Raw genomic sequence first — 14062 nt, forward strand, 5'->3', positions numbered from 1 at the left:
AGCTGAGGGCTCTTGCAGCAAGGCTCCAGCTGAAGATGTTGCCTCTGCACACTGGCGCGCTGCACCAGCTACCAAGCTGCTCTCAGTGACAGATGGAAACCTCAGAGCATCAGTTTGGAAGAAGTTAAGCTTTACATCTTCAGCCCACTTAACTCAAGGGGTAAAACAAATCAAGCCCCACACTCATGGGAAGGGGAAAGGAAGGAGAGGAGGAGCAGGGACGATGGCACCTAGGGGAAGTGTCCAGAACACCACCTCTCTCACCCCCAAACCAGCCGGTTTCCCGTCTGTTTTTACCTTAATGGCTTTTGCGGTCTCCAGTGACTGCTCAGGAGGGATTCCCACCTCCCTCTCCCTTAGCAGCTGTTGAATGAAATACGTAATATCTCTACCTGCAATCGGGATGTGTTTGATGCAGCTTCCAATTACATAACCTTCTGCCTAGGGAAGAAGAGGAGGCGGAACAGCTATGTTAGTGATTCCGTGGTGGAGAGCGGCCTGGACGCATCAGGTTTCCTGTCTCAGCCTCCCTGTCTGCCCTCATGGCACTAACAAGCATTTATGGAATCCCCACCCTCTGCAACCTCAGTACTGGAGGTGTTTCAAAATGACTGCGTATGCAATTCCATTAATAGTCAAATTTCTAGATTATTCCAATAACCTGACACTCTCCAAAAGCAACCAAAATGATGTGTTCATTAGGAATATGAAAACAAAAACCACATAGGATAGTTCACTTCCAAAAAGTAACACTGTCTGTGAGAACAGTAAACCCAATAGAATTTTTCCCTAACAAAAAGGAAGTTTTATTTCTATAAATTGTTACGCCAACTATAAATCTACTTATGTTTAAAAGTCACAATTTGGTTAATACACAGGGCTTAGATTGTAACAACCTAGATTCAAATCCCGGCTGCACATCTGCAAGTTTCACACGCTTCAGGCTCAACACATTTGTCCATAATATGAGGCAAACAATACCCTGCAGGGGCCAGTAACACAGTTCAGGTACAACTGTGTGTGTCCAGCACATAGCACTGGTTTTGGGGGTTCACAGCTTGTCACTCCACTGCCTCCCTGAGCCAGTGAAGGCATGTCTGTGAGGGGCCAGGAAAGGAGGGTGACCACCACCTGGGTCAATCAATGGCAGGGCCAGTGTCAAGTGTCCTCGGGCCCACAGCAATGATAGGCCCAAAGCTCCCTCATCAGCCTTCCTGTGGGCACACACCTGCCACAGGAGCCACAGGCTTGGACACACATCCCGCTTGTTGTACAGGGGAGGAGCAGGATGCTGACCATCAGAGTGGACAATGCCTACCACTGGATCATCCAGTAAGAGACACCCAGGTTTCACATTACAGCACATCACAGCTTCTATGCCATAATCCCCAAGTGAGACAGAAGGGAACACAGAAGTGACATGCTGACTTCATTTTACAGACGTATTCATTCTAATAATGGCACATAGTCACCAGTTAAGTTGCAAGGACAACTTACTGAATTCCTCCTATGCTTTTTTTCTGATGTACCTAACTTCTAGAAGCAAAAAAAGACTTAGCCTTTCTGCAGAGTCCAAGTATTCGCAAAGCATTTTAAGATGGAGATAAAAGATATGTACAATTAAAAATCAACTTAAACCCATAAAAATAACATTAGCTTTCTAACACATAAACTATTCACAGTTACAATATTCTATGCATTACATGTCGTATTTTCTAAAATACTGTTAAATATCAGCTCATGACAGTAGTAAAAATACTAAAACAAGATACATGTCCAACAACAGAAAAATAAATTATGTACTTCCTCAACATATTTTCACGGAATATTTAACCACAAGATAAAAAAATTAGGGTTAAATTAATATGCAAAATATAACTTTAGGATTGTATTGTTAGAATCCCAAACGAGACATGAGACATTCCAAATGTGTTTAAAATGTGTGGCTATGCGTGTGCACACACCTGTCTTAGAAAAAGAGCTTAAAGACTATAGAACTGGGGCCGGGCATGGTGGCTCACGCCTGTAATCCCAGCACTTTGGGAGGCCGAGGCAGGTGGATCATGAGGTCAAGAGATCGGGTTTTCATCCTGGTCAACAAGGTGAAACCCCGTCTCTACTAAAAATACAAAAATTAGCTGGGCATGGTGGTGCATGTCTGTAGTGCCAGCTACTCAGGAGGCTGAGGCAGGAGAATTGCTTGAACCCAGAAGGCTGAGGTTGCAGTGAGCCGAGATCACGCCATTGCACTCCAGCCTGGGTAACAAGAGCGAAACTCCGTCTCAAAAAAAAAAAAAAGACTATAGAACTAAAAGTATAATATGGGTTTCTGGATGGGTTTAGGGGTAATTTAATTTCTTCAAATTTTTCTATTTTATCCAAATTTTTAATGACAGATGTAATATTTATAACTGAGGGAAAAACTGAACTAAGATACAATTAAAAATCTTTTCAAACAACTTTCTTAGTAGGCCTGGACACACTGTGAAATATATTTTTTATCCTAAGTCAGACATAAGAAATAGGCAAAGAACCAAAGGGGATGCAGGCCAGGGGCCCACAGGAGCCTCATCTTGGATCTCGAGCCCTGCTCTCTGAGGAAGCCGGTGGCCTGAGTTCGTGGGATGCTCCACACCCAGGGCACTGACTCTTCCCGAGTTCCATGGAAAGAAGTGCTGAGACTGGCTTCAAGGGGGCTCAAGTCAAGTGCACACTTCGCAGGGCAGAGTATACACCTCTCCTCCCACGGGAAGGGTACACAGGCAGGAGCACAAGCTATGGGGATGGGAGGTTGGCTTTTTTCTTCCTGACCGTAGGCACATTGATCATTAAGCCTGTCCACTGTAATGATTCCTAACCTTTAAGGAATTAAAGCATGAGTATATTAGTACAGCATCCCATCACCTTCTCAAAATGAAATGGTGACTATTTTTCCAACTAAAGTAAATAGGTTTTTTTAAATCCTAATTTGCATTTTAAAAGAGCTGTATGTATATGTGAATATATACACATACCCATAAGCGTATGCAGAAACATATCTGTAACATACAGAAGTAACTAGCAATGGTGGTTCCTAAAGAGGAGACCTCACAGGAGGAAGACAGGATGAGTCTGACTTTTCTCTGAATACCCTCTTCAGACAGTTCCGATACATTTTCCAAATAAATAAATTTTAAATAATTCCTTTAAATAGCCCATTGGACCAAAAGAACAATTCAGAGATCTCTTGAAACCCAAATTAGTAATCACTTCTCTAATATTTTGAAAATTAAAACTAAAAACTGGTATTGCAGAGCCTTCTGCACGCCAAAATTACACTCTCCCCTTCTTGGTTTTTAAATAAATGTTTAAAACAAGAAGCAATTCTTCCAAGCCTGAGCTTGTTAAAGCCATTCCCATCTTTTCGCAGACACAGATGTGCTCCTTCAAATGGACACACGCTGCACCAAACGGGACATCCAAAATGTCACCTATCTCCGAACATGGAAGAATCATAAGCCAGGAAAATGTTCTTGTTGATGTTAAACCCACAGGGATCAAGCAGAGGCTCTGAAGATCCAGAGACATCCTGGACATTCTTGACATTCTGACAGTAGAAATATGCCACTGAATTTAAAATTCCTCAAGCCAGAAATACTGGCCATCTTTTTCATTCTTTCCCATACAATTGGGTTTTTAAGACTTTTATTACCTTTTCTAAGTAAAACTATCATCTAAAATGTATTTTCATTACAGAAGGGTTTTTTTTTTAATTATTTCCGTCCTTACCTCAAATCAGGTGTTAAGCCTATAGAGAGTTACATATTAACTATCCTGCTTACCACTGGGATAACATGGGTGACTCCATCTCCGCTGTCAATGACTATCCCCGTTAACGTACGTTCACCCACTTGTCGAGATGTCCAAGACGCCGCCAAGGCCAGCACTGCCTGGGGAAAAAGACATGGAAACCACTTACTCGCACACGGGAACTCTTTCTCAAGCATCTGCCTGCTCCTACCAGATCCAGTCAACAAACTCTCTTAATATGTCTGAGTAGCTCTTTCCGTTTCCTATCCATCCTCTAACCCCTATCCCTCAAATTCCAGTTCCAACTTGGACAACTAACATGAAAACTTTGAATACTTAAAACTGTAGGAGTCAAGTTTTCAATAAAGAAAGCTGGCCGAGTGTGGTGGCTCATGCCTGTAATCCCAATACTTTAGTAGGCCAATGCAGGCAGATCACTTGAGCCAAAAGTTCAAGACCAGCCTGGGCAACATGGCAAAACTCCATCTCAACAAAAAACACAAAAATTTGCCAGACATGGTGGCCTGCATCTGCACCCCGAGCTACTTGGGAGGCTGAGGTGGGAGGATCCCTTGAGCCCAGAAGGTCGAGGCTGCAGTGAGCCATATGCACCACTGCACTCCACCCTGGACAACACAATGAGATCTTGTCTCAAAAAAAAAAAAAGAAAGAAAAAAGAAACCTAAAGCTTTACAAAGAAAAGCCAGTGAGAAAAATGTTTCATTATAGAATCACAAGATTTTAATTTCTAATTCACTGGTTTCCAGTGTGGACCACAGATTGGCAATGAGGTCACTTGTAGAGTTGTTTAAAATACAGATTACCAGGCCTCACACCCAGAAATTCTAATCTGGATGGTACAGGGCAATTTTTCAACCAAATAAAATTTTGCCCCGAAAGGGACATCTGGCAAAGTCTGGTACCATTTTCTTTGTTGGGGCAGGGAGGCTCAAGGTGGGGCTGCTGTCTTCTACTGGGCAGAGGCCAGGGATGCTGCTAAACACCCTGCAATGCACAGTGCACCACCCACAACAAAGGACTACCCAGCCCAAAGCACTGAGGGTGGAAAACCCTGGCCATAGATGAAGCCCGAAATCTGTACTTTAAAAAACATTCTCCAGGTAAACTTGATGCACAGACCACTCTGAGAACCACCAGTCTTATGTCTCCAATTCCATGGAATATAAATAACTTGGGCAGGGGAAGATTTGGGGTTAAATGCATTTGGAAGTGCTAGAATACATAGATTTCAACACCGGAAACCTCAGAGCCTGGACTATGCTGACAGGCACTGTGAATCAGCACAAGAAAGCTGCAGGATGTAGCACCACCCAAATTCATTTCTCTGTGGAACTCTTCCTCCACCTCCTCCTTAGAAGTGACTAGTATTATGCAGAAAACATTGGGGCAACACGCATTTTATTTATCCCATAAATTTCAGTCAATTCCCTTACATAAGGTGGCAGGCAAATAATGACCAAATGCAACCAAAAAACATCACACCAAAAACCCGCAGCTTCAGAACAAGCTCTGCAAGCTCATGAAAACACAAGGTCCCTCAGAAGCAAGACAGTACACCAGGACGAATAGGAGCCCAAAACCCAAAAATCAGATAGGGGAAACCTCTAAAGGCATTTGTTTTTCTGATCAAAGTAAGTCAAAGATGCCAAAAGAAACAGCACCCATATCTTGTCACTCTATCAGATAAAAATGCATTAGACTTTAATGCATGTAAAAAGAGCCAGATGACGTCTATACCAATGACATAAATATAAAAAGAGAAGTCATGGGACATGTCCTCTATGGTCCTGGATGGCGTGGGGGGGGGGGGGGCGGGGTGGTGCGAGGAGCAGGCGGAGGGAGTGAGAAAAGGAAGAGCGCACAGCACAGTCTTCCGGCAGAGAACCTTGGGAGTCACCATCTCTTCCACTACTAGACAGCTCAGGGGCTTTGAGAATCACAAAAATATCTTTTTACCTGAACTGCAATGTAGAGTCCTGGTACATTAAATGATTCAAACATAATTTCTGCAAGATACTCTCTGTTTTCTGGTGTATTGAGTGGAGGTTCTGTCTGTAAGAAAACATTCACTATATTTAGTGTTTACCCAAATTTCATGTAAATACATCAGAACCATAAACAGGTTAACCTGAAAGTATGTTAGCAAGGACATTATACACTTCCCTAATTTTACAGCTAGAGGATGCCTGAAGTGATTAAAGAAATCTGGCTGTGAGCCTTAAAAGCTTTGAGGCAGCAGAGTAAATATCTCTCTGAAGGCTTCTGTTCTTATTACCCACCCAAAATAAGAACAAGTTACAGAAAAAGAAACTCTATCTTTGATAACATAACACCTAAACACCCTGAAACTGAATATCCCAGAAGCAAGCTGCCAAGGGTTGTGAAAACACAGCCAAGACAAATGAGGACACCAAAGGCGAACTGGTGACTTCAGGTCTCAGCACAGGAGAGCTGGAGGAGCAGCAAGCCTTGGCTCGGGACAGGCCTGGGGTGAGAAGCCACAGGGTGGCAGAGCAGGCAAGGTCAGGCCAAGCACCCTTCAGTCCAGTGGCAAAGGAAGAGGCCAGGGCAGAGCACAGCTTCCCCCAGACACTACCCAGGACCTCCCCAGCCTACCCACACGCCATTAGTCCAGGAAGAACTCTGCTCATTCAAAGACGAGTAAGCGGCACAAAGAAGCCAGTCAACAGTCATATAAAAATACTCAAAGAAAAGGGACAAAGAAAATAGGAAAAACAAATGGCAGACAAAAAAACACATACCTAGGGCCAGGCGTGGTACCTCACACCTATAATCCTAGCATTTTAGAAGGCTGAGGAGGGAGGATGACTTGAGCCCAGGAGTTTGAGACCAGCCTGGGCAATACAGAAAGACACCACCTCCATGAAAATATTTAAAACTCAGCCAAATGCCTGTGATCCTAGCTACTGGGGAGGCTGAGGTGAGAACATTTGAGCCTCGGAAGTGAAGGCTACAGTGAGCCAAGACTGTACCACTACACTCCAACTTGGGTGACACAGCAAGACCAGAAAGGGAGGGGAGGAGGGGAGGAGGGGAGAGAATATCCGGAAAAATATTAAAACAAAGCAGATAAAAATTCCCAAGAATTTCTAAAGACATTTCCAAGAGCCGGACACGGTGGCTCAAGCCTGTAATCCCAGCACTTTGGGAGGCCGAGGCAGGTGGATCACAAGGTCAAGAGATCGAGACCATCCTGGTCAACATGGTGAAACCCCGTCTCTACTAAAAATACAAAAAATTAGCTGGGCATGGTGGCGCGTGCCTGTAATCCCAGCTACTCAGGAGGCTGAGGCAGGAGAATTGCCTGAACCCAGGAGGCGGAGGTTGCGGTGAGCCGAGATCACGCCATTGCACTCCAGCCTGGGTAACAAGAGGGAAACTCCATCTCAAAAAAAAAAAAAAAAAAAAAAAAAGACATTTCCAAGAATCCAAGTATCTATTTTAAAACAATAACCATCATCAAACAGGAGGAAATGACAGTATAACAGAAATATAAAAAGAATAAACCTGATTTTTGTCATTCAACAATATACTATGAACATTTTTCCACATTAACAAACATGGGTCTATATCTCATATTTAAAACTGAAAAAACAGAAGGTCTCTGGACCTTGTGGCAAAACATCTACATTATCCTTTATTATGAATGAACTGCACACCCCCCCACCTCTAATTCATATATTAAGCCCTAACTCCCAATGTACTGTAAATGGAAATAGGGCCTCTCAAGAGGTAATCATGGTTACCTGAGGTCATAAGGGTGGGGCCCGAATTTGATAGGATTGGAGGATGGTCTTATAAGAAGAGGAAGAGACACCAGAAATCAGTCTCTCTCCTGTTCTCTCCCCTCTCTATGCTCACACAGGGGAAAGGCATGTGAGAACACAGCAGGAAAGGTGACCAAGAAGAGGGCCGCGCCAGGAGCCAAACCCGACGGCACCTCCATCTTGGGCTACTAACACTCCAGAACTGTGAGAAAATAACTTAACAGTCTGCTGTTTAAGCCACCCAACCTGTGGTATAAGAAAATTACAGCAGCCGAGTAGACTAATGTACCACTGAGACAGGAAAAGTACAGTCAGCCTCAACCTTCAACACAGCTACATTTAACACTAGGACACATGAGGCCACACTTAGAGAGTCCTCAAGGGAAGAAGGTACAATCCAAGAATTCTACATCTGACCACATTGTCAATCAAATATGCTACAAAATCAAAATATCTAATGTTTGAGATGATGGATATGCTAATTACCCTGATCCGATACCCACACATTATATGTATCAAAACATCACTGTACCCCATAAATATGCACAATTATTATGTGTCAATTAAAAAAATATAAAATAAAATACTAAGGAGTACCAAACTATAGATCCTTAAACATACAAGAACTTAGAAAATTTCATTCCCATGAGTCAAAATTTATGGGTTCATGAACTATTAGAGGATAAACTTTATCCAATCAAGAAGAATCCACAAAGTCCAGCAAAAGACTTATAGTGAGCAATGAAGCCATTTAAGATGTAGAACTAAAGACTTTTCTTCGGCCAGGTACAGTGGCTCACGCCTGTAATCCCAGCACTTTGGGGGACTAAGGCAGGTGGATCACTTGAGGTCAGGAGTTGGAAAGCAGCCTGGTCAACATGGTGAAACCCCATCTCTACTAAAAATATAAAAATTAGCTGGGCATGGTGGTGCGCACCTGTAGTCTTAGCTACTCGGGAGGCTGAGGCAGGAGAACTGCTTGAACCCAAGAGGCGGAGGTTGCAACGAGCTGATAATAGCACCACTGCACTCCAGCCTGGGCAACGGAGTGAGACTCGGTCTCAAAAAAATAAAAGACTTTCCTTTTCTGGGAATTACAGAACAGAATGTAAATGTTATAAATTTTAACAGAAAAAAATAATATCAATTTGAGCAGTGTACAAGGAAAGGAGAGAGTATAAAGACACTTGCCTCTTACAGTGGAATCAAAAGGTGTTTTTTAAAACTGACAAAGTATCAGAGGCATTAGTAAACATATAGTTAAAACGTTAACATTGGAATAAGTTTAGTAACATAATTAATCAAAAGCAAGTGGTGAAGGGAAGAAAGGGGAGGCAAGAATATGTGGCAATACCAACCTGGTCACTGATTACAGCAAGAAGGAGACAGTTACCCCTAAACAAATACAGGGTAAATGTATCAAATTATACTAAAATATGTAAAAATAAGACCTTTTAATTATTACTAAGAACACACACCTAATAGAAAGCAAAGAGAAAAACAAGTCTGCAGTTAAAAAATACTAAAACATAAATAAAACACATTAACATGAAGCATAACATTTTTTTTAAATAGTTAAATTAAGACCAAACATATCTGTCACACAGTAGCATGCCATACCAGTCTGGTTAAGAGATCTGAAGTCGGCCGGGCGCGGTGGCTCAAGCCTGTAATCCCAGCACTTTGGGAGGCCAAGGCGGGTGGATCACAAGGTCGAGAGATCGAGACCAACCTGGTCAACATGGTGAAACCCCGTCTCTACTAAAAATACTAAAAATTAGCTGGGCATGGTGGCGTGTGCCTGTAATCCCAGCTACTCAGGAGGCTGAGGCAGGAGAATTGCCTGAACCCAGGAGGCGGAGGTTGCGGTGAGCCGAGATCGCGCCATTGCACTCCAGCCTGGGCAACAAGAGCGAAACTCCGTCTCAAGAAAAAAAAAAAAAAAAAAAAAAAGAGATCTGAAGTCAAACGGACTGGGGTCAAATCCCAGACTTCCACTTTACTAGGCTTAGGAAGTTATTTCCTCTCGCTCTCTCTCTCCCTGAATCTCCTCATGGGTAAAGTGGTGGTAATTAGTACCTAATTCATAGAGTTGGAAAGATTAAAGGCAGTCTAAATAATGTGCTTAGAGCGGTACTGGGCACACAGATGTGTTCAATGGAAGTGAGCTGCTATTACTAAAATTAATAAATGAGAAATTCCACTACTAAAAGTCTTTCAGTTAAAAACAAAATCAAATTACATTCTGAGGTTGAGACCCAACTAAAACAAAGTAGCTCAGAAAGGTAAAAAGTCAACACTGTATCAGAAGATCAATAACAACCTAAATACCCATCACTAAGGAACTAATAAATTATGCTACATTTAGAAAAGGTAACACTTTGCAACAATTTAAAAAAAGAAGTCTATGAAGAAACGATCTCTATGATGAATTGTTAAATGAAAAAGAGAAAGGTATCTCCATTCCATATACATTCTTAAACATCCTTCTGCATCAGCAATTTTCAATAAAAACTTTTTTATTTTGAGACAGATTCTCACTCTGTTACCCAGCCTCGAGTGCAATGGTGCAACCTCAGCTGTCTAGGAGACTCCACCTCCCAGAATTCATGCATTCTCCTGCCTCTGCCTCTGGAGTAGCTAGGATTACAGTCAGGTACTGTCACGCTCAGTTAAATTTTGTATTTTTAATAGAGACAGGGTTCCACTATGTTGGCCAGGCTGGTCTTGAACTCCAGACCTCAAGTGATCCACTCACCTCAACCTCCCAAAGTGCTGGGATTACAGGCATGAGCAACCATGACATGACTAAAACTATTTTTAAACAAGGTGTGGTAGCCGGGTATGTGCCTGTAGTCCCAGCTACTCAAGGAGGCTGAGGCAGGAGGATCACTCCAGCCCAGGAGTTCGAGGCTGTATGACTGCACCTGTGAACAGCCACTGTACTCCAGCCTCGACAACATAGAGCAGGGGTCCCCAAACTTTTTACACAGGGGGCCAGTTCACTGTCCCTCAGACCATTGGAGGGCCGGACTATGCAAGGTGTGACACCCTTCACAGCCAGCGCTGCTGCCTCCACTATCCCAGACAGCGGTATACAGTGTCACAGGCCCAGCACCGCCTCCAGTGCTGTATACAGGGATGGCAGTGAGCAGCCTGTGACACTGTATATACAGCATCCTGGACATCTGCAGCAGCGGTGGGCCTCTTCCGTGGGAAGCCCACTGCTGCATGTTTCCCCTATTATAAGACACCTCCTAAAAATAAGACAGCCCCCGTCTTTTGGGGGTAAAATTAATATAAGATAGGGTCTTATAATAGGGGAAACATGGTGTGTAGTAATGTTGGGGGAGACTTTTGGGCAAGGGGAGGTTATAGGGGCCATTATGTTGTTGTACATTTGAGGGAGTATGGGGGCCACCATACTGTGCAGTAATTGTTACAGTGCTTTGCCTTTCTTCCTACTTCTGCTGTTATTTCACACTGCTTCCGGTGATGTGGTGCGCTGCAGCCACAGACCGGATGTGCGTCATATGACGTGCTTCCGGAGTCGTGACGCGTGCGTCCTGCATCACTGGAAGTAGTACTGTACGTGAGCATGCCGCGCTTTGCGGTGCCACCACATACTGTGCTCCTCTCACTGACCACCAATGAAAGAGGTGCCCCTTCCTGAAGTGTGGCGGCGGCGGGATAAATGGCCTCATGCGGCCCACGGGCCGTAGTTTGGGAACCCCTGACATAGAGATTCCCTCTCAAAAATAAAAATAAAAATAAAAAACAGTCCAGGCACAGTGGCTCACTCCTGTAACACCAGGGCTTTGGTGGGAGGCTGAGGTGGGTGGAGGAGTTTGAGACCAGCCTGGTCAACATGGGGAAACCTCCTCTCTACTAAAAATACAAACATTAGCTGAGGATGGTGGTGTGTGCCTTTAATTCCAGCAACTCATGAGGCGGAGCAGGAGAAACACTTAAAACCGGGGAGGTGGAGGCTGCAGTGAGCCAAGATGGTGCCACTGCACTCCAGCCTAGGCAACAAGAGCTACACTCTGTCTCAAAAAAAAAAACAACAAAATGTGGGGAGAAGGGAAGTAATGTGGAGTTGTTCAATGAGTGTAGAGCAGGCGTCCCCAAACTTTTTGCACAGGGGGCCAGTTCACTGTCCCTCAGACCGTTGGAGGGCCGCCACATACTGTGCTCCTCTCACTGACCACCAATGAAAGAGGTGCCCCTTCCTGAAGTATGGCGGAGGGCCGCATGCGGCCCGCGGGCCGTAGTTTGGGGACGCCTGGTGTAGAGTTTCAGTTCTGCAAGATGAAAAGTTCTAGAATCTCTTACACAACAGTTAACATTATTAAACTATACACTTAAAAATGGCTAATAGGGTACAAATAGTAACAGGTATTCTTTTTACAATTTAAACCAAAACACACAAACACACACACACACACACACACACACACACATTTAATTAAAAATCCAAGATGTGGCCGGGCGCGGTGGCTCAAGCCTGTAATCCCAGCACTTTGGGAGGCCGAGGCGGGTGGATCACGAGGTCAAGAGATCGAGACCATCCTGGTCAACATGGTGAAATCCCGTCTCTACTAAAAATACAAAAATTAGCTGGGCGTGGTGGTGCATGCCTGTAATCCCAGCTACTCAGGAGGCTGAGGCAGGAGAATTGCCTGAACCCAGGAGGCGGAGGTTGCGGTGAGCCGAGATCGCGCCATTGCACTCCAGCCTGGGTAACAAGAGCGAAACTCCGTCTCAAAAAAAAAAAAAAAAAAAATCCAAGATGTGTAACAGTATATATATTGTGTTACCATTTGTGTAAAATAAGTGTGTGCTAACCCATATGCCTACACACAATCACCCCTGGCTAAGAACTGGTAAGGGCGGCTTCCCCCAAGCAGGAAAGAGGCAAGGGGGCACGCTTCCTAGAAATCCTCCAGCACCTTCTCAGCTCTGCACTGTCTGTATCACTTCTTCAAACAACAAGCAAGCAAATCTACCTATCAACCAGCCTGGCACTTTAAACTCTGGCACAGAAGCTGGTGCAAAGTTCAAACATGCTGCCCCAAGTAAGTTTTAGTCACTGCAATTAGTATCCATCAATTCCTGGATGGGAGAGAGGAAAGCATCTCAAAACGTGGAAGAAAGAATAACGAAGTCATACTTGATCAAATACAGCCTGCAAACAGGGAACCTAAAAAGCACTCCACAGCATGTTACTGATTTCAGTGTGCCTACTCAGGGGCTGAGGAGATTAAATTTGCTAATAGCAGTGAATTCCCCAGAACACAGTCCATAATATAACTATGGGTGACTACTACTTTAGATCTCCTTCATTTAAAGCACATGAGTAAGAGCTGCAGCTTCCAACAGTAGTTTGTACAATCTCTCTCTTACGGTACCGCCTATCAATCTGAAAAATGGGCCTAATAACATTACCTATCTAAGAGGGTTGCTGGTGGGATTAAAAAATGAGTTAATACTTGTAAACACTTAGAATGGGATCAGGCACGTATAAGTACTCAATAGGTCGGGCACGGTGGCTCACGCCTGTAATCTCAGCAATTTGGGAGGCCGAGGTGGGGGGATCATGACATCAGATCGAGAACATCCTGGCCAACAGGGTAAAACTCCGTCTCTAATAAAAATACAAAAAATTAACCGGGCCTGGTGGCATGCGCCTGTAGTCCCAGCTACTGGGGAGGCTGAGGCAGGAGAATCGCTTGAACCCAGGAGGCAGAGGTGGCAGTGAATCGGGATAACACCACTGCACTCCAGCCTGGCGACAGAGCAGGACTCCATCTCACCAAAAAAAAAAAAAAAAAAAAAAAGTACTCAATAAATGGCCATAATTGCCAATATTGTATCTCATTCCAGAAGAAATAACTTATTAACTAAAGAAATCCCTATAAAGTTATTTCTCATCTTAAATAGGAACCCAAGCATAATTATAAGTGAAATAAAGCATTAAAACTGAGTAGACTAGGAACCCAAGCATAATTATAAGTGAAACAAACAAAGCATTGAAACTGAGAAGAGGTGGAGAAGCATCAGGAGAGAAAGGTTAAGAAGGGATGAAGAGTTATGAGTACAGCTGGGGAACGTTTCTTGCCTCCTAGCAAAGAGCTGCCTATTTAACCTGAAGCAAAAAGAGAACAGCAGGAAGACACCACCAACAGCAATGACATTAACCCTGGCTCCCTGCATTCTCCCTGGGTCTAAGTTCAGGGTGAAATGATGATCCAAATAAATCCCTGGATGGATGACGATTAAATAGAAATATCAAAGGAAAATGGGTTTTACTACATACAAATTTAAACTTATGTATGTCCAACAAAAGAGAAAGGCAAAAAATTAACTGAGAAAAGTAACCTGCTGCAAATATAACAACAAAAGCAGCTTTCTATCTTGATTATACAAAAGCGTCCAGAGAATAAGCAGAATGTGGCATTTAC

At 43.7% G+C, this 14062-nt stretch overlaps 1 protein-coding gene across 7 annotated transcripts in view; it reads right to left on the reverse strand.

Annotated features, from left to right (window-relative positions):
* Positions 1-14062, reverse strand: part of ACTR3B (actin related protein 3B) — a 103940-nt gene that overhangs the window by 38230 nt on the left and 51648 nt on the right. For 5 of the 7 annotated variants that reach the window (XM_074378870.1, XM_039472908.2, XM_074378872.1 and 2 more), the window contains 3 exons: positions 5767-5862; positions 3822-3929; positions 298-441 (listed from right to left, as the gene is read on the reverse strand). In XM_074378870.1, coding sequence (XP_074234971.1) covers positions 298-441; positions 3822-3929; positions 5767-5862 — 348 coding nt within the window. Of the gene's footprint in view, positions 1-297; positions 442-3821; positions 3930-5766; positions 5863-8956; positions 8989-14062 lie in introns of those variants that run through there. The other 2 variants (XM_074378868.1, XM_074378866.1) reach the window with 2 other exon arrangements.

The sequence above is a fragment of the Saimiri boliviensis genome, chromosome 10 (assembly GCF_048565385.1).
Source record: "Saimiri boliviensis isolate mSaiBol1 chromosome 10, mSaiBol1.pri, whole genome shotgun sequence".
In the NCBI taxonomy this organism is placed as follows: domain Eukaryota; kingdom Metazoa; phylum Chordata; class Mammalia; order Primates; family Cebidae; genus Saimiri; species Saimiri boliviensis.